Below are 22,356 nucleotides of genomic sequence, written 5' to 3' on the forward strand. Positions count from 1 at the left end.
TGGGAGATGGAAAGGTCAGGGGCATAGAGACTGAAAGATTGGCTCTGGCTAGACATTAAACAGGCAAAGAGCTATTGTTTGACATGTAGTAACAAAACCTTCCTTTTGTTTCTCCCTGCTCTTTCATTGAGGCCTCAGTCCTCTTTGATATTGCTTGTCCTTTAAAGGAGTATTTCAAGACCCTTTACTTGAGCATGTAACATCAGAATTGCTGAAAAAACACCTTCAGTTATAGCTCTAGTGTCCTGTCCTTTGTTAGAATTCCACAGTCAGTAATTTATCATCCCAAAAAAGCAGCCCTTCACCATTCACTCTAGGCTGTGTCATCTGTTGCCCTGCCCTAACCCCACAGCCGTCACTCACACTGATGGATACACTGCTGTTCTCCCAGGCTTGGCAGGTGCTCCTTTATCCTCTGTGTGCCTGTAAGCCTAAGTGTGTGCTTTCCCCACCTTCTTGGTAAATTTTTAGGATTTCCACTTGATAAATTTTGTTATCTCTTTCTCCTCCCTTTGCTTTCCTATGGATACCTGCCAGATCCTAATCTAGAATTACTTTTATTTTTATTTATTTTATTTATTTATTTCGGGGGGTACATGGTCCGGGAATTGAACCTGGGTCTCCCGCATGGAAGGCAAGCATTCTAACCACTGAACTACCCCTGTACCGTAGAGTTACTTTTATTTTAATATCTTGATATTTCCATTCTCAGTTGAGGCTGTCTTTCCCACATGTGCTGCTAAACCAAGTTCCTGTGCTCCTGGTTGCCAGGGGGGTAGACTGTGTTTTGTTAAAGGGCAGTAGGTGTAGATCAGTGAAAAGTTGAGGTGTAAGGAAAGGAGAACCTATGTACCTCTGACTGGTTCAGCTCCAAGTTTTCCCTGTTAGAACACTCAGGAGACGAGTGGAGTGGGCTCAAGGAAATATTTTCTACCATAGTAGTCACAGGGTTTCTGTGGCAGAATTGGACTCCCGGGGCTGTTAACAGATCATACAGAGCAGGCACAGAAGCATCACTACGTGATATGTGTTCCTGGCATGTGCTCATCTCATATCATATAGTTGAACCTCATTTCTTCCTGCTTCATTGAAAGATCTAGAAATAAGTAAACCTGGAACATTTCTTTCCCCAGAGATCTCTTCCTGAAAGAGAGATCGTCTATTCCCCACCACCACTGTGTAGAAAAGAGGAGGGGCAGCCAGCCTAGGGATGCTTTTGTCACCAAATCCTATCTCTGTTAGTGTTATCAGAAATAGTTGTGGGCCTTTATTTTTGCATTCCCTCATTCTTGATGACTTTGTGGTTTTGTGGGTTCTGGGACCTTGGGGATGTGCTGTAAGTTCAAAACAATGATAAAACATAAATTGGGAAGGGCTGCATGTCTCGGGTCCCTGAAGTACCTGGTGGCCAGTGGGCTGACACTGAAACTGTCAGAGTCTGAGCTAAGGTGAAGGAGGATTCTGGGTGGGCAGGCTGTGCTTTCTCTCTCCAGAAAGGCCAGGGTCACAATATGTTTCTGACGGTTTCTTCCCTGCCTTTTGTCTCCCTTCTTTCCTTGCAATAGGAAGTCTCTTCAGGCAGGGGTTTCTTTCTCTCTGAGCTGAATTTGTGTGTTATTGTTTTGTTTGTTCTCCCATAAGCAAACTGCAGTGCTAACTGCATTATACTTCTGTTTCTATTTCTCTCCCATAGGAGAGGCCTGAACCCTCCTCATCGTGTCAAGTCCATCTCCATGACAACTTTCACGGAGCCCGAAGTCATGTTCCTCCAATCTCGTGGAAATGAGGTGAGCTACCAAGGATAGAACAGTTAGAAGGCTATGGTTGCCCTACCTGCTGGCAGAACTGTGCCTCAAGATTGTAGAAGAATCCTATGGGGTTTTTTTTTTTAGGTCAAGTTTCTTTAATTTTTTTTAGTATTTAAGTTCTTGAATTATGGCTATTTGCATATTATAGACTCTTGGTTATACAAATTGTGGTTTGTCTAGGTCCCTTACCTGAGGAAGCAGGGTAAGGAGCACTGTCTCTGCAGGGGGTGGCACCTGGGCACTCTAGAGGGGAAATTTTTGGAGATTCCTGTTGATTGAGCACTCAGAATTGACTGGGCCGCCCCCTCTGAGTGAGATCTCCACGGAGCCAGCTCTTTTGACTTGAGCCTGGACAACCCTGGTTTAAGTCCATATCATTAACTTGAAAATTAAACCCATTCCCCAGCTAAATCAGCTGCTTGTAAGTTGCCATCCTTGGTATTAGCAGTACCTCTATCTTATAGGTCATTGATTTACTTAGAGGTACAAATAAAGGTCTCTAGAGAATGTCCTGGAAGCTACAACTTTGAAAGTCATCTCTGACCACTCTCCCATCCAACTTTATTTCCTCATAATTGTCATGGCCCTTTATTTTCCTTCATAGTAGTTGTCATAATGTCAAAATAAATTAAAATTTATTTTTTATTTATCTAAGGTGTGACCTCCCATTAGAAACTCTGTGAGGGCAGGGATCACATCTGTCCTGTAGGTATATCCAGATGCCAGCACTGTGTCCCTGCTCAATAAATAGTTATTGATGAATTCGTTGAAATGGTATCTTTCCCATTAAATATTTTCTGTTCCAACTCCTGTGACACCTGATTCCATCCCTTTAGGTTTGCAGGAAGATTTGGCTGGGTCTTTTTGATGCTCGGACCTCTTTAGTACCAGATTCCAGGGATCCTCAGAAGGTGAAGGAGTTTCTCCAGGAAAAGTATGAGAAGAAGAGATGGTGAGGAGGAGAAAAGAGATTTCTGTGGAGTCATTGTCAAAAACATGCTTCATCTGACAGTCCAACTTCTAGAGTTGAACTTGGGGTTCTCTCAAAAGCTAGACTTTGAATCTTTTCCACTCAGATTAAGGTAGAACCCTGTCTGCCTTCAAAATAGTAAGTCTACTTGAAAGGGCAACTTGTTCTCAGTCACTAGCTGTAACTTGCCTTCCCTTTTTTGGGGTGAGGGTAGATTGGAAGGGGGAGATAAGCCTGGGGGGGTGTGCTTTGGTCTTTATGGCTCAGTTGATTTCTTACATGGAGAAAGATGACTGGAATCATACCTTCTATAATTTTATGCTTTTAACCCATAATTTGTGATTTATATGTCTTAATTCTGTTTTCCTGATGAAGGAAACAGCTTTTGCTTTCTCCCTTGCCTTTTCTCTCCCCTCACATCATCTATTGTTTGATCTCTGGGCTGGGTGGATGTTGGTGGGTTAACTGTACGGTGAAAAAGGGAATGCAGAGAGCAGCGGGTTGATGTGGATATAATAGCGTAAGGGAGTCCCTGCTAGTGCCCTCAGGATAAAGAAGATACTTCTAGAATAGGTACCACAAAAACTGTGGTGGATGAGAGTTTTCCAGAAGTAGCAGGATCTGACAGGACAGACTGTAAGCACTTCAAGGATGATGTGGCGGAAACCTTTTCTGTGGGACTGAGAAGGAGGAATCAGAAGAAACAGAAAAGGAGACCTAGAGTAGGAAGTTGTAAAGTAGGATTGTCTTTCAGCATTGTTGCTTGGTATTGTTACTTAAAGCCAGATGGTTTGAGGTATCAAAAAGAAGAGGAGGAGGGCGGGCAACGGTGGCTCCTGGCTCTGTGGCAGAATTCTCGCCTGCCATGCAGGAGACCCAGTTCGGTTCCAGTGCCTGCCCATCTTAAAAAAGAGAGAGAGAGAAGGAGAAAAGAGGGAAAAATAGGCACAAGTCAGAGCAAACCAAACATGCCTGCAATAGAAAGGAGTATCTGATGGCAAAGGGGATGCTTGGGATGGGCAGAACTTAGCTAAGTTGCTAAATTCCATTTAGTTCAAAAAACGAATTAGTAGAGAAAAGAAAAGACTTTGCTGTGGCCTGTATTTTCTCAGGCACCTAGGTGCAGATAGTACAAGTTTTGACCCCTCTCCTTATAGCCTAACTGTTCTTTCTCAAAGGTATGTCCCCCCAGACCAAGTCAAGGGAACCACATATACCAAAGGCAGTGCCTCCACCCCTATCCAGGGCTCAATGCCAGAAGGAAAGCCCCTGCGGACACTTCTAGGTGATCCTGTGCCATCTCTCTCAGCTGCTGCCTCCACCTCTAGCCAGGTATATATCAGATGTGCCCTTCAAGTTGATTCCAGGATTTGGGAGATGGGTGTCAGTTTCCTAAATCCAGTCCTCTGACCCTATAAGACAGCAGTATAAGAGCTGTAACTTGGTTCTCAGTCCTTCTGTTACCTGTATCTTGCATCTGTCACCTCTGCACTCGTACCTTTTTAGAAGAAAGAACCCAATAGGAAGTGGTATTTAAGGAAGTCAGAGTATCACCTCCAAACCTACTGATGATCCCTCCAAGGAAACCCAGAAGGGATATTGGGTTAGGACACTGCTTCAGATACCTGGGGAAAATGAGGAGGTAAAAGCTCTAGGGGGACTGGTTGGCAGTATTCCTGTACATCTCAGGATTACCTTGACTAATATACTCTGAAGTGTGTGCTTCTGGGAGCTGGTGTACTGAGAAGTCAGAGGAATTAGGTTTGAGAGGGAATTAGGTCTCTTCCTGCCTGGGAAACCTGTCAGCTGAGGGCAATTTCTTCCTCTGTTTTCCATCCATTTTGCCTGTCTTGGGGCAGCCGTGGGAAATGATGGAGGGGCCTGGGTCATGTCTGGAGTTTCAAGTGCAATCTGTAATTCCTTCTCCTCCAAGTCTGTCAGTCAGACCCAGGCTCGGATATCCCAGCCCCGGAGCTCTCAGCTGCCCCCCCAGTCTTCTGTCAAGAAAGCCAGTACTGACCTACTGGCTGACATTGGAGGAGACCCTTTTGCTGCTCCCCAGGTGGCACCAGCTTTTGCTGCATTCCCTGCCTTTGGGGGTAAGTGGGACTTGGGTTGACAAACTTCCCACAGCGTATGTACTCAAAACACAACAGTCCACTTCTTTGGGGTGACCAAGCTTCACATGATTCTAGATCTCTTCATGTAAATAAACATGTTGGTAACCCTAGAGCATCAAGGCTGAGAGGGTTGGGGGTCAAATCAGTACAGCAGGGATTATGTGGGGAGTTTGGCCGTAAAATATTGTAGTTGGGATTTCCCAGAACTTTATTATAGAACGCTGGAAATGACCTTTTACTACTTTTTCTCTGTATTACAATGGGGAGAAGAGTCATCACATGTTGCATTTCCCCTGATCTTTTTTCTAGAGAGCAGCTTAGCCAATAGAGGATGAACAAAGCCATATCTACTTTCCCTTTTTTCTTTTCTACCACCTTTTCTGTACACACAAATATTTTTCACATGATTCTGCCCCAAACTAGGCCCTGAAAAAATGTTAATGCCTTGTCAAGTAAGGATAAATGATGATGGGGAGTGAACTCGGTGGCGTCTGAGAAGCCCCTTTCCCCTAGCTTTGGCCACTCTTCACCCTGATTCTGCCCAGGGGCCTGCCATCTCCCTCTGAAGAAGACTGTGTGGAAAGGCACATGTCACCTAAGAGAGTTGCCTGTGGCCTTTATAATTATAATAATAAGAAATATATATTATTTAAATATACATTATCTATATATATAACCTCTGTATTCCCTCTACCTGTAGGCCAGACACCTTCCCATGGAGGCTTTGCCAACTTTGATGCCTTTGGCAGTAGCCCCAGCTCTTCGGCATTTGGAAGTGTTCCTCCGGCTGGCCAAGGCCCATTCCAGGTCCAGCCAATGCCTGCAGGTAAACTCTGCTCCACTGCTTTCCTTTCTCCAACTGCAGCCAGTTTCCAATATCCACATGTCATCCTTCATTCACTTTTCTGCTAACCACAAAAGACAGAAGAAACTCAAGGAAAGGATGAGAGGAGTCTGACAGATTCCTGTCAGAAAGGAGGGGCTCTATTATTCTATTTCTTCATGTAAGGAAAATGTCTAAAATTACAGCAGGAGCTGTGTAGTTTATACAGTAGGGAATTTCTGATTGGAAAGTATGGGAGACCTGAGTACTAGAAAAATTGAGACTAGGCATGACCTTATCGCTAATGGTCTGTGTTAGTGTACTGCCCAAAGGAGTCAAGGAATTGGGTCAAAGTTCAAAGTGGTCCCCAGAGTCCTCACCCCATCCTTCTAAGAGCAAAAAGCTGTAAATTCTACGTTGTGTTGGTTAGCAATTGAAAGAGTCCATAAAGGCTCCATTTTTCTTACTGTAATTTTATTGAGATATATTCTCATACTATATAATCATCCAAAGTGTACAATCATTGCTTTACAGTATTATCATATAGTTGTGCATTGATCACCATAGTTAATTTTTGAGCATTTTTATTACTCCAAAAGAATAAAAATAAAAAATAAAAGTAAAAAGAATACCCAAATCATCCCTTACCCCTTTTCCCCCCTAATATTAAGTTCTTTTTTGTCCTTATTTTTGTTCGTTGGGATACTCATACTCATGCACTGGATAATAAAGGGAGTGTCAGTCACAAGATTTTCACAATCACTTGGTCACACTGTGAAAACTATATAGTTATACAATCATCTTTGAGCGTCAAGGCTACTAGATTACAGTTCAACAGTTTCAGGTATTTCCTTCTAGCTGTTCTAATACATTAAAAACTAAAAAGATATATCTATAGAAATACATAAGACTAACCTCCAAAATGACTTCTTGACTCTATTTGAAGTCTCTCAGCCTCTGAAACTTTATTTTGTTTCTCTTCCCCCTTCTGGTCAAGACGACTTTCTTAATCTTATGATGCCATGGCCAGGTTCATCCCCAGGAGTCATGTCCCAGGTTGCCAGGGATACTTATGCCCCTGGGAGTCATGTCCCAAGTAGGAAGGAGGCCATTGAGTTTACCTGCTGAGTTGGCTTAGAGAGAGAGGCCACATCTGAGCAACAAAAGAGGTTCTCTGGGGGTGACTCTTAGGCATAATTATAAGTAGGCCTAGCTTCTCCTTTGCAGGAAAACGTTTCATAAAGGCAAGCCACAAGATCTAGGCCTTGGTAAAGGCGCTCTTAAAATATTGGTTCCTCTCTAGCCTCCCAGATATCAAATTTTGCTTCCTTTGGACATTCTGATCCTGGGAGATCAGTTGGAGAGCTGTAAAGATGGGATGTCTGGGGGAAAGCCAGTGATGGACTGACATCTTACTCTCTTTCTTTCTCCTTTCCCTTTCCTGTCCTTTCCCTTCTTCCCCCTCCCTGCCAGCCAGTCGGATGCTAACTGGAAGTTACAGCTTTGGTAAGTTATTCTTCCTACACCATGGCCTACTCAAGGGTAGAAGACCGTCTCATGTTCTCTGACCATACAAAGTTTAGGTCTGGAAGCAACCTTAGAGGTTAGTCATTTGACAGATGAGGCAGTTAAGCACCTTACCTCATCACACAGCCCTCTGAGTGACAGGGCCAGGACCAGAACCCAGGCTTCTTTTATTTTAGTTTTATTTTAGTAACATATATATAACATAAAATTTCCCCTTTTAACCACATTCAAATATATTATTCAGCAGTGTTAATTCATTCACAGTGTTGTGCTAACCTTCCTCATCATCTGTTACTAAAACTTTTCCATCCCCCCAGACAGAAATTCTGTGCCAATTAAGCATCAAATCCTCATTCCCTGCATCCTCCCCATCCCCTGGTAGGCTGTGTTCTAGTTTCAAACTCGATGGATTTTCTTATTTTTTGTATCAGTGAGATCGTAAAATTTTTGCCCTTTTGTGTCTGACTTCTTTTACTCGACTGATGTCTTCAAGGTTCACCCATATTGTAGCATTTTATAGAACTTCATTCCTTTTCATAGCTGCATAATTCCATTGCATGGATAGAGTACATTTTAGAGCCCAGGCTTTCTGCCTCTCACTCTGCCCACAGCCTTCCCATGGTGACTGTGAACTGGTTGGTTGCTTTTGTTTATATTTTATTTTATTATTTTTTTAATGGGACAAGAAGAGAGATTTTGTTTTGATAAAAGTTAAAATTCACAAAGTTCTCATAATCATGAACTCAAAGGATAACCTTGAAATTCAAAAAGCAAAAATTAATGGACACAGTGAGACTCTAGTAATTGCACAGAGTGGGAGACTATAACACACTCTTTCACAAAATAGATCCAGGTTGATAAATAATAAAGTAGATGATTTGAGTAACACTGTAGCAAGTTTTGTCTAATAAATATAAGAACATAAAAGACCAAATAAATATTATTTTCAAACATTAACCCTTATATAATTTGACCATATACTGGAAAACACATTTCTACATGATAAAACAGAGCGTCCTAAGCAAAGCTTAAAGGTATGAAACAGATAAGGAGAAGCTACTGACAGCAGGGAAAATAGGCAAAAAGTAAATATCCATAAAATGTATTCTTTAAAACTTCTATAAATAAGAAAAAATAGAATAATAGACAAGAATATGGACAGGTAATATCTGGAAAACTATTAAATGTCCTGACCCTAAATAATTATGGAAAATGCAAAAATCAGGATAAGACAATAATCTTGTACATTATGTTGGCAAAAATATTAAAGAATGATAATGGCCAGTGTTGTGCAGGGAAATGGTCCTTTTCATACACTGTTGGCAGGTATAAAAATTAGTACGGGAACGTTCAATTTAGCAAAAGGCTGTGTTCCTAAAACTGGGAGTGCTAAACAAAACAGTCTATACAGAGTTGTTACAAATTGGTCCCTTCAGAAATGCATTCAGTGCACACCTGATTGTCTTAAAGACGGAGCTGTCCTGGCCAGGGTCAGAGCCTGGGTGAGGGTGCAGAGAGAAGGCAGGCCCAGCCCTGCAGCCTCCCAGGCACTGGGCCCATTGTCCAGATCTAGCGCCCTACACTGTTGAGGAGGCTCTGCCATGTCCCAGGCAACCTACTGTGGCTGGGCGTGCTCACATACTCCAGGAGGAAGGGAAGAGCTCCCCTCGGCAGTTGAGGAAACTGGCTCAGCCAGGCCAGCGACTTGGCCAAAATTGAATGACTGACAAGTGGCAGATCCTGTGCAGTTTCCACCACACCAGGATTATGAGGGCATTTCTGTGAGTGTGGCGTAGAGAACTGTTGGCTATGAAGTTGGAAGGGAGTTTTGGTGAGAGGTGGGTGTCTGTTCTGACAAACCTGGTTTTATTTTTATATTTCCGAGGGGGAGTATGGAGAGGGGAAGTTTCTAAAACTGCTGTTTCTCCTGAAACTGCTATAAAGTATGTGTACAAATCTAGCAGCACGTAGTGGGGCTCTAGAAACATTTAAGAGAAGCGAACACTGGTGTTCCTAGTGGCCACCACCCCTTTCTGAGAATGTGCTGCCTGTGCAGGATGCCGTCCCCGCATAGGTCTGGGCCAGCTCTGCCCTCTAGCGTCCACAAAGGCAGACAGCAGCACCTGCAGCCGGGTCGGGCTGAGGACCTGGGCCTGGCTGAGGGGAACTCCTTGAGCGTGCAGGCCCAGAATAGCAAGGAAAAGTCCGACCTTTCTGAGGACAGCGAGCTGTGTTTGCTGGGAAATTCCAGATACCCCAAGTCAACCAGGCCGGGAAAAGGCCTAAACCCGGAGAGTCAGTGGAAGAGCCACCACTCTCAGGCTTTCCCCAAGACCCAGACTGCACAGAGGCCTGAGAGCCAGCAAAGGCTGATGCTCAGAGCCAGAGTTCAGTATCTAGAGGCCCTGGGGCTTGGGAGGGAGAAGAGGCAAAGGAGAGAACTGTCTCCTTTCTTTTTTCATACAAGAGAAGTTGTGAGTTTACAGAAAAGTCCTGTATAAAATAACTGCTCCCATAGTTGTTGAAAGCACATTTTCATAATTGTCCTATTAACTATAGTCCATGGTTTCACTGTTTGTGTTGTATGGTCCCAAGGATGCTTTAAAAAATTTTATTCTAGTAATATATATACAACTTAAAATTTCCTTTTAGCCCCATTCAAATACATAATTCAGTGCTGTCAATTATATTCACAATGCTAAGAACTGTCTTTTAATGTTGACACTGAAGAAGCAGCCCCTGAGCGGAGGTACTTGGCAGCAGGTACCTCCTCATCGTGGTGGCTTAGGCTTAGTGTCTAGCACATGGGAGATATTCCTCTAAAAGGTTTGGAGGAAGTACCAGTTAGTCCTTTAGAAAAGGAAGTACGTAGAGATGTACATCAAAGTTCTTGGGCAGTCAGAAAAATAGCCCAAAGTTCGACTGGCAGGAAACTCAGCTATGATTTTAGAGGCATGAGAGCAAGGAAGATTTGAGAAGCAGCCTAACTTTGCCCTCTCCTTCCTTTTCTTTTATCTTTTTCTCTTTGCCTTTCCTTTTTTCTTCCTCTTGTCTCTGGGGAAAAAAAGTATCTTCCCTTGTGAAGGTAACCCCCTTACCACTACTATCCATCTCATCTTTTCCCACTTTCTGCAGCGTTTCCTTCCCCTAGCTCTTATCGGAATTTCACCCCTGCTCCACCTGCTAGCAGATCCCCTTCCCTGAAAATATGCTTAAAGCTTCCCATTCTACAGAATGCTTCCTAAGCCTTACCTATGCTCATCTCATCATCTCCCCTTCCTGGGAAGGGGAGGCTGTGGCTTTCACTTCCTCATTTTTTATTTTCCAGTTTTCCTATTTTTATGTATTTCATGGCAAAATAGACATACTGTTCTATACCTTGCTTTTTTTCTTCTACTTTACAGTACTCTTAGATCTTTTTCTTAGGAGTACATTAAGGTCTTCTTTATTATTTTTTTATAGCTGCATAATATATTTAATCAGTCCCCTGTTGATGGATATTTAGGATGTTTCCAGCCTTTTGCAGTTAAACAGCACTGCAGTAAATAACCCTATTACTTAGTGTGTCTGCACATTTGCAAGTTATGTCTGTAAGAAAAGCCCTAGCCGTGGAATTTCTCTTGTGGGAACACAGTTGATACAGAAATAAACATACGTCACAACAAATTAAGTATTATGAAAGAAAAGATAGGGTGCGTGAGAGGAAAAGCGGGAATCAGGGTCAGCTTGGTGGATCAGGTCTATCGATCACTCCTGAAGAGGAAATAAGACTTGCTCAGGAAGAGGGAAGAAGACGTGCAGAGGCCAGAAGCTGAGGATTCGTATATGTGTCTTGGTTCACTTGTGTTTATAATCTGAGGCCTCGTCTTGCTTCCCTTCCCTGGACACAGTTTATTTTATCTTTGGGAGGACACTACCCCACATTGGCATTAGGTATTTTAGATTTCAGAACACTTTCACTTATGCATGGGATCTTTACAACTGCCCTATGAGATGATTGGAGAAAACGGGCTCAGGTAAGTGAGATGGTTTGCCGGAGTCACAAGCAGCAAGTGGTTGAGCCACAAGTAGATCCAGTTATCTTGACTCTACCTACCAGATATTTCCTCAGCAAACAATTAGTGAGCACCCCTCTTGAGACAGATGCTTTGCAAAGTGTGTTTTACTTCAGTGACAATAAATCTGCCAGCCCTCATCCAAATAAAGCCTCATTTTATTCTCAAAGTGACCTAGAATGGTGGACAGGCCCCTATTACATAAACGGGACTTTGATGCACAAGGAGACTCTCAAAATGACAGAGACTCAGGCGTCTTCCCATGAGACAAGATGGTTTTGGAATCCCAGGACTCTTGCTCTTTAGGCTATTTTGTAAGACTTCCTAGGGGGCTTGCCTTCTGGGCTTTTTCTTTACTGATGTGAAATCTAGGGGAGTGGGAGGGGGCAGCAGTCTTGCAGTCGGCCCAGCCTAACAAGCAGTGGACCCAAGCCCTAATTTAAGCTCACAGCATCAGGATGGCTTCCAGGCAAAGGCAGCTCTGAAGGAAGTGAGAAGAGGGCTGGCAGCTGAAGACGTTTGCTTTTTAGTTTGGCAACGTGTCCATAGTACATGAGAGTCTCCTGAGTTTCCCCCCATTTCTGTCCTTCACAACTTCTCATCCCATCTTCTCTACCACCCCTTCACACATTTATCAGTAAATGGAAATGCTGGTTTGAGAAATTGGCAGGTTTTTCCATCTTCTGAGAAAATGAAAAGTGTAAGCCAAGCTAGAGCAGGAGGGGTGATTTGATGCAAGGAAAAACTCCTTTACTTTCAGCCATGATGACTTTGAGCCCTCAGGAGATTGAGAAAAGCTGAGCCATCACTTTGCCTAGAATTCTCAATAGGGAAAAAGCCCTCCTGCATTGGGTGGGGGGCGGGGGAGAAGGTCTGTGGGAAAATGGGCTGGCTCATGGAGAGCCAGGTTGGTGCTTGCCATATACCTCTCTGCTGCTCCCATACCACCATCCCCATCTCTGCTGCCCTTTCCACCATTTCTCGCCCTGAGCACTCCCTTGTTTTCTCCCATGCTCACCTAGGGAGCAGCCAGGTGACGCCATGTGGTGCCTCTCCCCTTGTGCCTGCCAGCCAGCCAAGCAGCCTTGCAGATATGGGCAGCATCCTGGGACCAAGGCCTGCAGCTGGAGCTCTCTCTAGCAGGTAGGTCCAGACTGTGGAGTTACCTTAGGAGAGCCTACTGAGAAACCCTGCCCTTAACTTTCCCCAGCTGCTCAGCTTTTCCTATCCTGTTTGCCTCTCCTTGCTCCCCCATCTTTTCTGTGTTCATGAGGATGGGGTTGATCACGGAGGATTTGCCTGCCGACTTCTCTCCCCATTTTGCAGCATCTTTGGGGCAGCTGGTCAGGTTCCTGCACTTCAGTCAGCCACCACTGGTGGCAGTGGCAGCACAGGACTTACCTTTGGAGGTGAGTTCTGCCTGTGGAGACCCAGGGAAGGGATCTGAGGCCAAGAGGAGGAAACTGGGGACTCTGGACAGGGAGGGGAGTGGAGTGTGATGCACACTGAGATTTAGAGGAATGCTCAGTTATCATAGTATTAAGCAAATGAGAGAAATAAAATAATGATATTGTTCTCCCACCTCAATCCCTTTCTACCCTGAACAGCTTTCACCAACCCTTTCACAGCACCTGCTGCTCACCCCCGGCTGCCTTCTACCAACCCTTTCCAGCCCAATGGCTTAGCCGCAGGTAAGCCTTCAAGACCGTCCCCTGGCCCTGGCCTTTTTAGACTCTCTTCAGGTTGCAAACCCCTCTGTACCTCACTCCTCTTCCCACATCTCACACCTCTTCCCACATCTCACACCATCAGGGGAAGTGGCCAGGAGGTGTGGGGACAGCCTCAACTCTGCACCAGCTTGGGTCAGATCCCCTTTCATTTCCAGGCTACCTAGTGGGGAATTGTAGAAGCACCCAAATCACAGAATCAGAGTTTTAGAATTAGGGAAAAAACAGACTGCTTTATTGTTGACTGATAGCGCAATGGTTCTCCTTCCCACCACCCTTAGCACTGTCCCTCTGGGAGGCCAGCCCCTCTCCCTGCTGTGTCCCAAGCTTAGGCCACCTGAAACCATGGCCCTGTTCCTTGCCCTCATCAGTCAAGAGTCCTAGTAGTCCCCTCCCATCTCCTCCTTAGTCTCTGCTCTTTTCTCCTTAAACTCATTCCTCTCTGCCACCTTTTGACTCTCCCAAACCTTGAGGCCAGTAGGAGAGAATAAAAACAGCTTCCAGAGCTGACCCTGCCACATACTGTGCTGAGGGTTTTAAATTCACTGTTTAGTTTCCACAGCAGCCCTGAGACAGGGACTGTCCCCATGTTATAGATAAGAGAACAGAGGCAAGAGAGGGTTAGTAATTTGCTTAAGTTTGTGCAGAAAACTAGATCCAGTTCTGTACCATGCCTGTGTTCCCACCTGCTCCCCTTTCCATGCCCCAAGCTACTGTGGACAGCTAGGGACAGATTTTGAAAGTTGTATGATAAACTAAAGAGTTCCATGACCAATTTGGGAGACTTCCCCTGGGTACTTCCTGTTAGGGAAAAATTATATTCCGTTTTCCCACTTAGAGGGATTTAGGACAAACTGTTTTCCAACTTTCCTTCCAGAAGTTCACCTGAGCCTCATGTCTCTCACTCCACAGGGCCTGGCTTTGGGATGAGCAGTGCTGGGTCTAGCTTTCCCCAGACAGTGCCCCCCACAGGGGGCTTTGCCAGTACCTTCCCTCCCACTCTGTTCCCTTCGCAGACTTCGATGGCTCAGCAGCAGAATGGTAAGGGGTTCAGTTCATGCCATCCTTTCTTGCTCCCTACCCCAAGTACCCAATGGATGTACTTCCCAAGACGCAGACTTCTGAGCTCCTTCCCTTTTTGACCGGAGTTGGGCCAGAAGCAACAAACCTGCCTCCATACTTGGACTCGGCCCCTTCGGGCTACCAGCCTCGAGTATAACCTGGGCCGGCTCTAAGAGGGTGGGGTGGAGTCAGTCAGCACCAGCGGAGGGGCAGCTTCCTGGCAGCTGAGTTATTGCTGTTCCTTCCAGGCTCTTCTTTCGGGGACTTAGGATCAGCCAAGCTGGGACAGAGGCCAGTAAGCCAGCCTGCTGGGATTTCTACCAATCCTTTCATGGTGAGAAGGAGGCACCACCAGACCCAAGGTCCTGGGGTGGAGTATAGTCTTCCATTCTGGGGGATGGGGACTAAATCCTTCCAGAGGAGGGAGAAGTGGGGTGGAACTTATGTCCCTTCCCATGAATTTTTAAGTCCTGTGCAAACCAAGGGAGAGTGGACTAGTTTTGGGGCCTCGGCTCTTGGCCCTGTCATCTCCCATCCTCCCTTGCCCCTCCATTGTCTCTTTCTCCCTTACTTTCCCACTTCCCCTAATAGAGCAATTCTGTGGGAGAAAGGAATCCTGAACTGCATTTTTTCCCTGGCCTCTAGCTTTTATTCTCCATGTTGATAATTTTTTCTGTCATTTGTTTTCAGACTGGATCCTCACCCAGCCCATTTGCTGCCAAACCTCCAACCACCAACCCATTCTTGTAGCACTGTGCCCTAGGTGGGGAGCTTTCCCTGCCCTCTGGGGCCCCTCTGCTCCCCAGAGCTCTGGTGACCACTTGTCTATCAGCATTTCTGAGGGTCTGAGTCCAGAGTGGGCCTCTTGCTGGGCAGGAGTCTTGGAGCTGGTGGAGGTGCTAATGCTTTGCTTGGAGCTTGCACAAAAAATGGCAACTTCCAGGGTCGGCTGCCCTAAAGTCTTCCTCTTCCCTCCCTTCCTCCCTCTTCCAGCCCTCACTCAGCCAGAGGCCCAGGAGGAGTGAAGGCAGAGCCCAAGCTAGAGGAGTGCTGGTGTTTGTGTTTTCACATTATTAATGATGATGAAAAAAATCCTCCTCTTCCTTTTCTGCCTTCAGCATACAGAGTGCACTCCCCTTGCCCCTGCCTGGTGGGCGGAGGCGGCTGTGAGCACAAGCTGACCATCCTCCTGACTGGCCTCCCCTATGGAAACAGCTCTTTTCCTCCCCCGCCTTTCCTGTGGGATTCATTCTCCTCGCTGACTGAAGCACAGCGGGAAAAGCAGAGCAAAGGCAGGAGGTGAAGTGCAGTGTTGATGTGGGAGAATGATCAGCCAGTGCCCCCAGTCCCCACCTCCCACCTGGCAAGGAGGCCCTCTTTGATTTTGCTTCCTTGGCTCCCCTCCCTTATCCTGGCCATCCAGGATGACTAGTTTTACCTACTTACATATATGTGCCCAACTCCCATCAAGCACTTTAGTTAGCTGTTGGTGTCATGTTTGGATACCAGTGTTTTATATTTATATAGAGAGAGTTTTCTAATATAGCCTATTATATACATATATATATACACACACATAGACATACATGCATATCCTACGGCCATCCTCCCTCTCCAGACAGCACTTTTACATGGGGAATGGGATGAATTCTCATCTGTGCCTCAACCGCCAAAGCCTGAGCTCCGGGCAGGGGGAGGGTGGCCTTGTGTCCTGACCACAGCAAAGACTGGGCTTTTCCAGGGAAAGGCTTTGTGCAATTGGCTGGTTTTTTTTCTTTTCTTTTTTCCACATGCCTCTCCTGCCCCCAAATCTGCACCAAAGCTCATTGCAGGTCATGTTGGAAAAGAATTGCATTTGAAAGAAAAAATCACTTTTGTGTTCTTGTTTTATGCCAGCTTGAGTGGTCACCTGTAAGCTACCATGACTGATCTTTGACTTGGCGCTGTCGATTAAGCCTTCCCAGGTTGAGGGTAATGCTGTCCTTTGGCCAAGGACAGGGCTCACTCATTGCCAGGCAGAGCTAGTCCCTGTCTGACCCAGGAGTCCACATTAGCAAGAGGAAGGAGCAGGGAGAGGGGTTAAAATTCACACGGGGCTGGAGTGAGGTAGATGTGTAGTGGGTTGGGGCAGTTCCTGCCAGGGGTGAGGGGTGGGCACGAGGCAGGTGCCAACTGGAGATGGGATAGGCACTTAGCCTGAGTGGAGTGGACCACCCTGTGGGCTGGTGTCTGGTCTGCTGGTGTGGTAACAGGGCTGATACCCCACCGGCCGAGGGAAAGCCCAGGACTCGCAGGCCTTACCTTTTAGCCCAAAGACCAGGAGAGGTTCTTGCCCTTTGCACCATTGCCCTTAAGCTGTTCATTCTTTGGCTTTCTCTGGATCTTTTCACCCAATATCCCCTTTCAGAAGGAGATGTAGGGATTGGGTTATCATTTTTTTGACTTTGAGAATTCTGGAAATACCTCTGGCTGCTGCTATTTAAATGCCCAGCCAGCCTTGAGTGCCGCCACCCTCCAGTCCCCCTCTTCTTCAAGGAACAGTGCCCTCTGTCCTGTCAGGTCTGATCTTGTTTTCCTAGCCTCTACTTCCTTTCACCTCCTGATGGGACCTCCCAGAGTGGACTGCCCTTCTTTGTTCCCTAAATCCTTCCTATTGTGAAATATTTCCCTTCTCCCCTGTCTCTTTCTTTCCCTCTCTTTCTGCTTACAGCCAGGAAGGGGAGGGGAGCCGAAATCTGTTAGGGTGTAGGAGGAGGAGACACCTCCTTTTTCCAGCCCTCCTTCCCAAGAGCGGAAGTGCCTTTTCCTGGGTGCTTCAGTCACCCTCCTACTCTTTCCCAGGGGCCCCTGACTGCCTGGTTTTTGGGCCTAGGACCTCCCCGCTGTCCCTGCCCCCACATCCCTCTGTCTGACCTGGACACCAGCCAGCCAGCTGTGTGAGGTTAGGTGGGGTCAGCCTCAGACCCCAGGGTGGGAAAATCCAGAGTTCCCTGGGTACAGGCCAGGACTAGCACTGCAGCTGCCTGCCTTGAGCAACCACGGTACCTCAAATCCCAGCCCTCCATCAGGCCTCCTTTCCAGGCCCATGGCAGAGAAGGGAAAACACCCTGGCATGACAGAAAATGCCTACCTGACTTGAGGCTGTGTGCATCCTGTCCCACGCCCAAGGGGCGTCCCTGCATTACCTTACCTGGTGGTTGAAAATCTGAACCCCACTGTGTACACACTATAAGGCTAGTGACCAAGTCCTCAACGTGTCCTAGCCAGTGTTGTGACCATGCTCTGTAGACAGCAGGCCTTTGCCTGGGCCCCAGCCGTCAGCCTTTCACGTGTGGGCTGCCCCTGTGGGTGAGGAAACGAGAGCCAGCTCCCGGACCTCTGAAGCCTACCAGGTCTGACTTGGTAGCCACAGAAAGGGAAGGGCTGCAGGTAAAGGCTAAGTAGTGTATGGATCCACCTCATCCCCAGCAGAGGGACAAAAGCTCAGGATCCAGGAGGGGGCCCTTGCAATGGCCCAGCCTATGTAGCCTGTCCCTGCCTTGTAGTTCTGCCCTGGGTGGGTAATGAGTCTGTGGGTAATGAGTATTCTTTCTTATGGATGTAGATGTAGAGATCCTATCCAATGGCTGCCCTGCACCTGGCATAGGGGTGGGAAAATAGGCCCCTTAGGCTGGGAGAAGGGCTTTCACCAGGCAGAGAGCTGTGGTTCTGCTAGTTCCTGCCCCTGTGTAGCAACTCAAGTTACCAAGGCAACAGGCTAAGTCTGGGTGGGGCCAAGGGCTGTGTTGCTAGGGCAACAGGCCAGTTGTTTGACTCCAGGCTTTTCCTGGTACCCAGCAGACTAAATCGGGTCACATGGCTCACTGGGCACTGATTACCAACCCACTGTACCACTCTTGCTTGCCCAGACCAACTGCTTCCTGCTTTATCTTTACCCAGCACCTAGGGAGGAGTGAATGAACACAAGGTTGCCTGGAGCTGAACTGACAATAGCAGTGATCTAAGACTGGGGTGGAGCAAGGTGCCTTAGCTGATGGGAGCAGGAAGGAATAGGTGTGAAGAGACCCTCCTATGGGTAGGTTCAAATCAAGCCTGGGGGAGTAAGGCTCCCTGACTAGGAGCAGAGCAGGTGTGCCCAGGTCTGGTGGAGGTCCCACTCAGGAGGCAGCACCAAGGCTGGGGATGGGGAGGCGGGGCATGCAGACACGAGGTCTTTTGTGTCTGCCTCTTCCTACATGATGCTTGGATCCAGGCCCTTGGCCACACTGGGGCTTGGGCCTTACACATCGTCCTGTTGGGTGGCCACTTTTGACTCCATTGCATAACTGCCTCATTGGCCAGTGCCTACCATGGTGGCGGCTGCAGCTGCACCAGCACCAGCTGAGCTCCCATCACCTCTCCTGTACCTTGGCAGGGCTTTGGCTGACCAGGAGATACCCGGAGCAGACCCTGGGTGCTGCCTGCCTGCTGGTCCTGATGCCCAGGATCACAGTGCTGTTTGGTTCTCTGCATCTCACCCTCAATGTGGCCCTTGAGGAGTTTGGGGGTCCCAGCTACCACACACTACACCATAGGCTTCCCCTGTACTCCAGCTCACAAATGAGCCCTGTCCTAAGTCCTGGAAGTGTGGCCTGTGGGTAGGAAGTCCTGGCCGCCTCTGACCAGGCTGTCCTGGCCCTTGGGCTATTCTAAGAAAAAGAGTGGGGTTTCCCTGCTTTTGCATACCCATACTGTATCTTGTTCCTGACAGAATGCCTCCCTAAATACCATCTTTAATAGACTGCACATTTCCCTCCCCCCCCTTCCCTTTAGGTATCTTATTTGCCATAAGGGTGATGTCATAAGGCCTTCCCCCTCCATGTGTCAGCTGGTGGGGTGTGTCTTGCAGTGACTAGCACCATCGCCCCAAATGAGTCGGTGGCTCTTGGGAGGATCAGGAATGGGGTACAAAATGTCCAATCTCCAACTCCATCCTCACAGCAGGGAATTCACACTTCACTTTAATTCAGAGCCTTCAGCTGGTCCCCTGGGGGTGGTCTGAGCAGGGGGGTGGGGGGAAGGAGCTGTGGACAGCACAAGAGGTGCCCCTCCTTCAGTGGCAACTTAGCTGAGAGTCTGGTGGGTGGGGTCCACACACAGGCACAATGCAGTTCACTTACCCAGAGACAGTTGCTATCACCCAAACTCAGGGAGAAAATGAACTCCCAGGTCCTCGGAAATCAATACAGCCCAAGCAGCCAAGGCCCCTAGGATTACTTGGGGAAAAAGTCCAAAAATTCCTTCGCGGGTGGGAAAGAGGCCAGGTGCTGGACGCCTAGAGCCCAACGGGGGTGGGGGTGGGGGTGGGGTGGGGGCTGCTGTAAAGGTTGCCCCACTTGGCCACCCTCTAATCTCCAGGACTGCGGACGCACCGCCAGCGCTGTCACCACGGACACAATTCCATTTCCACGGCGCCTCACCAGGTCGCCAAGCTTTCTCAGCGTCCCCTGGCCCCGCACATATGGGTAAAGATGCCCCCACACTCCCTGCCAGTGGAAAAGCTCAGTCCCGGGGCGGCGAGGGGGGTGAGGGCACTCCCTTAAATTTCCCAACTCAAACTCCGTCCTCTGACCGCGGCGCCCAGTGTCCGGGGCCGTCGGCGGGGCGCGCGGGAAGAGAGCCAGGGGGAGGCGCGGGGAGAGGTCGGGTCGAGCCTCCGAGGCCGGTGGACCCAGGAATCCCGGGTGTTCTAGGCCACCGGGGCGCAGGCTGTGCGCAGCGAGGGGTGTTGCAGACCCCTTGTCCCAAACATCAAGTAGAGAGCAGGAGAGACGCTGGGAACCAAGACGGGCCGCATCCTGCCTCCCCTTCCCCCGGGACCGCCACCTCACCCCGCCAACCTTTACAGCAGCCCCCACCCCACCCCCACCCCCGGGACCGCTGCCGCTCTTTTCCCAGCCATTTCCGCCCCTCCGGCCACCTCACAGCTTTGCGCCCGGCGGCCCGGGATGAAGCCCGGAGGCGGCGGCGACCCCAGAACCCGAGTCTGCCACCATGCCCCTCGGCCCGCCGCTGCCCTGGCCCTGCCAGCCGCCGTGCGGCTCTGCGGCCCCCTGCGAAGGCAGAAGCCCCAGAGCCGCCGCCACCGCGGGCTCCGCGCGGATGCGCCGCGCCTGGAAGGTCACCAGAGCGGGAGGGCCTGCGCCAGCTGCGGCGGGGACGCGCGCCCACGCTCAGCGCGAACCCGGCGGGCGCGCGCACCACCTGCAGCGCCGCCTTCCCGCGCTGCCCGCGCGCGCCCGCAGTGGGAACCGGGCCGCAGGCGTCGCTCCGCGAGAGCCGCGAGAGCCGCGAGCCCCGGGTCTGGGTACGCGGCGGCTGCCACGGGCCGCAGGGCAAGTTTGCGGTCTCGTGGATTCGGTTTCCCCATGCCTGATCCCTCTGCCCAGGCCACAGAACTCAAAGTCAAACATTACAACTTTGCCTGTTTTCAGTTCTCAGAGACAGTAACCCCCATGTCCGGGTGCAGGCGCCCCTGTGACCGCCTCAGAACCACCCGGGGCCCGGATCCTTGCTGTCTTTCAGGATGGCTGGTCGCTGGTGACGCTGCGGCCCAAGGGGGACTCTGCCGCTCGGCGCCCACGGGGCCCGGGGAGCTGTGGCGGCTCAAAGCACTCACGGGACGGCCCTAGCCACTGTGAAGCGTCTCGGAGGCGACGGCGCAGGCGGCAGGACCCCAGACGTGCGCCTGCAGACCCTCTGTCCCCCGACCCTACGAGACCCCGGGCTCCGGGGCCCAGTCAGGCCGCCGGGGTGAGAGGAGCGGACAAGCAACCTCCACGACCCTGCGAGGCTGGGGGCTGCCGCCCCTGAGGGGTTGGAGCGGCCCAGGGTGACCTCGAGCCCGCGGGGGGCGGCGAAGCAGGCGGCTACATGGTGGTGGCGTCCCCGGGCAATCGCCCAGGCCCTCATCCCGCCATGCTCTCCAGGCCTGGGGGGTGGGGGGTACACCGAGAACGTGCCCAGGAGGCTCTCTCCGCCAGGGCCCTTTTCCTCGTGCTCCCTGACCCCTTCCTACAAGGCCCCAGCTCCCGGCCTCCCATCGCGGGGTCGTGAACAGCCGGGGATTGGCGGGGGCCAAGCCCTGCCCACAGCCGCCATCCAAGCTGGCCGGGGAGTCCGTGTGCCTCGAGTATACGGCCCCGGACTACTGGCACTGCAGTGCCAGGTGCCCCCGACCGCCGTCTCAACTACGTCGACCTTGGCCTGGTCCCGCCTCTGGAGGGGCACCGGCTCAGCTAGGCGCACCCTGAGTTCCAGAAGCTAGGGGTGGGGGTGGGGGACACCGGCTCAGTGCCTGGGGGCCCTTGGCATCTCAGCTGCCAGGTCTAATGGTGGCGGGGCAGGGAGAAAGGGAAGAGAACGGGGTAAAGTTACAGATGCCCTTCTCACCATGTCCCCTTGGCAGAGGGGTCTAAGGCAGACGCCCCTAGAGAGTGGCCTGCAGAGACACGCTCAGCCCCTTCCAGCTGTGGTGCCTGGGTAATCTTCAGAAGCGAAGACCCCAAGAAGTTGGGTTCTTTGAAAGAAAGAAAATTCTAGAACCACCCCGCCACTCCCCCGAAAACGACAAACTTCTGGGCTTTCTCAGCCACAGCCTTGATCCTGTTTACCCCGCAGAATTCCTGCAGTAGCATTCAAGAGCCTCAGGTAGGCCTTGCCCCACACCCCACCTGCCCCCAGAACTGCCTCTGCAGGGACCTGCTGCCTCTGCCCATGCTCCCAGGGGTCCCCTCACCCCATACTTGTAGGGCTTTCTTTGTCTCCTCTGAGCCAAAGAGCTTGGCTCACCGAGCCCACCCACACCCAGTATAAAAGGGGTGGCAGCACCAAGTGTCTTACCACTGTGCCTGCCCCCGAATGCTATGCCACCCCCTTACTTCCTGGTTTGCCTCTCCCAGGGCTGGTCACACGGTCATACAATCCTCCCTTGTCCCTGGCCTGGCAGAGGCAATGAAGTCCTGACTCCCAGACTCTTTGCCTGGGAGATCCACCATGATTAAACGTGCCCTGCTTGGTTGGCCTGGGAGGGACCTAAGTTCACGGATTCACTGCCTCACTGCAGAATTTGAGGGGTGGATGGAGAGACACACTCTACACACACCTCCGTGCCTCTGGCCACCAGCCACAGGGAGTCTTTTGCAAATCAACGCTGCTTTATTGTCAACAGAGTTTGCCTGGGGTGGTGGGTAGTGGGTGTGGGGGCCCACTCAGCCCCTGGGGGC

At 49.7% G+C, this 22,356-nt stretch overlaps 1 protein-coding gene across 4 annotated transcripts in view; it reads left to right on the forward strand.

Annotated features, from left to right (window-relative positions):
• Positions 1-19,399, forward strand: part of AGFG2 (ArfGAP with FG repeats 2) — a 31,181-nt gene extending 11,782 nt beyond the window's left edge. Inside the window, exons 1-13 of one of the 4 annotated variants that reach the window (XM_077140776.1) lie at positions 1,336-1,448; positions 1,694-1,787; positions 2,645-2,760; positions 3,957-4,110; positions 4,712-4,877; positions 5,599-5,724; positions 7,195-7,227; positions 12,326-12,446; positions 12,630-12,712; positions 12,911-12,994; positions 13,943-14,071; positions 14,341-14,426; positions 14,783-19,399. In XM_077140776.1, the coding sequence (XP_076996891.1) occupies positions 1,351-1,448; positions 1,694-1,787; positions 2,645-2,760; positions 3,957-4,110; positions 4,712-4,877; positions 5,599-5,724; positions 7,195-7,227; positions 12,326-12,446; positions 12,630-12,712; positions 12,911-12,994; positions 13,943-14,071; positions 14,341-14,426; positions 14,783-14,842 (1,350 nt within the window). In that variant the 5' untranslated portion in view covers positions 1,336-1,350 and the 3' untranslated portion in view covers positions 14,843-19,399. Of the gene's footprint in view, positions 1-1,335; positions 1,449-1,693; positions 1,788-2,644; positions 2,761-3,956; positions 4,111-4,711; positions 4,878-5,598; positions 5,725-7,194; positions 7,228-12,325; positions 12,447-12,629; positions 12,713-12,910; positions 12,995-13,942; positions 14,072-14,340; positions 14,427-14,782 lie in introns of those variants that run through there. The other 3 variants (XM_077140777.1, XM_077140774.1, XM_077140775.1) reach the window with 3 other exon arrangements.
• Positions 19,400-22,356: the final 2,957 nt, after the last annotated feature.

Source organism: Tamandua tetradactyla, chromosome 23 (assembly GCF_023851605.1).
Source record: "Tamandua tetradactyla isolate mTamTet1 chromosome 23, mTamTet1.pri, whole genome shotgun sequence".
Lineage (NCBI taxonomy): Eukaryota > Metazoa > Chordata > Mammalia > Pilosa > Myrmecophagidae > Tamandua > Tamandua tetradactyla.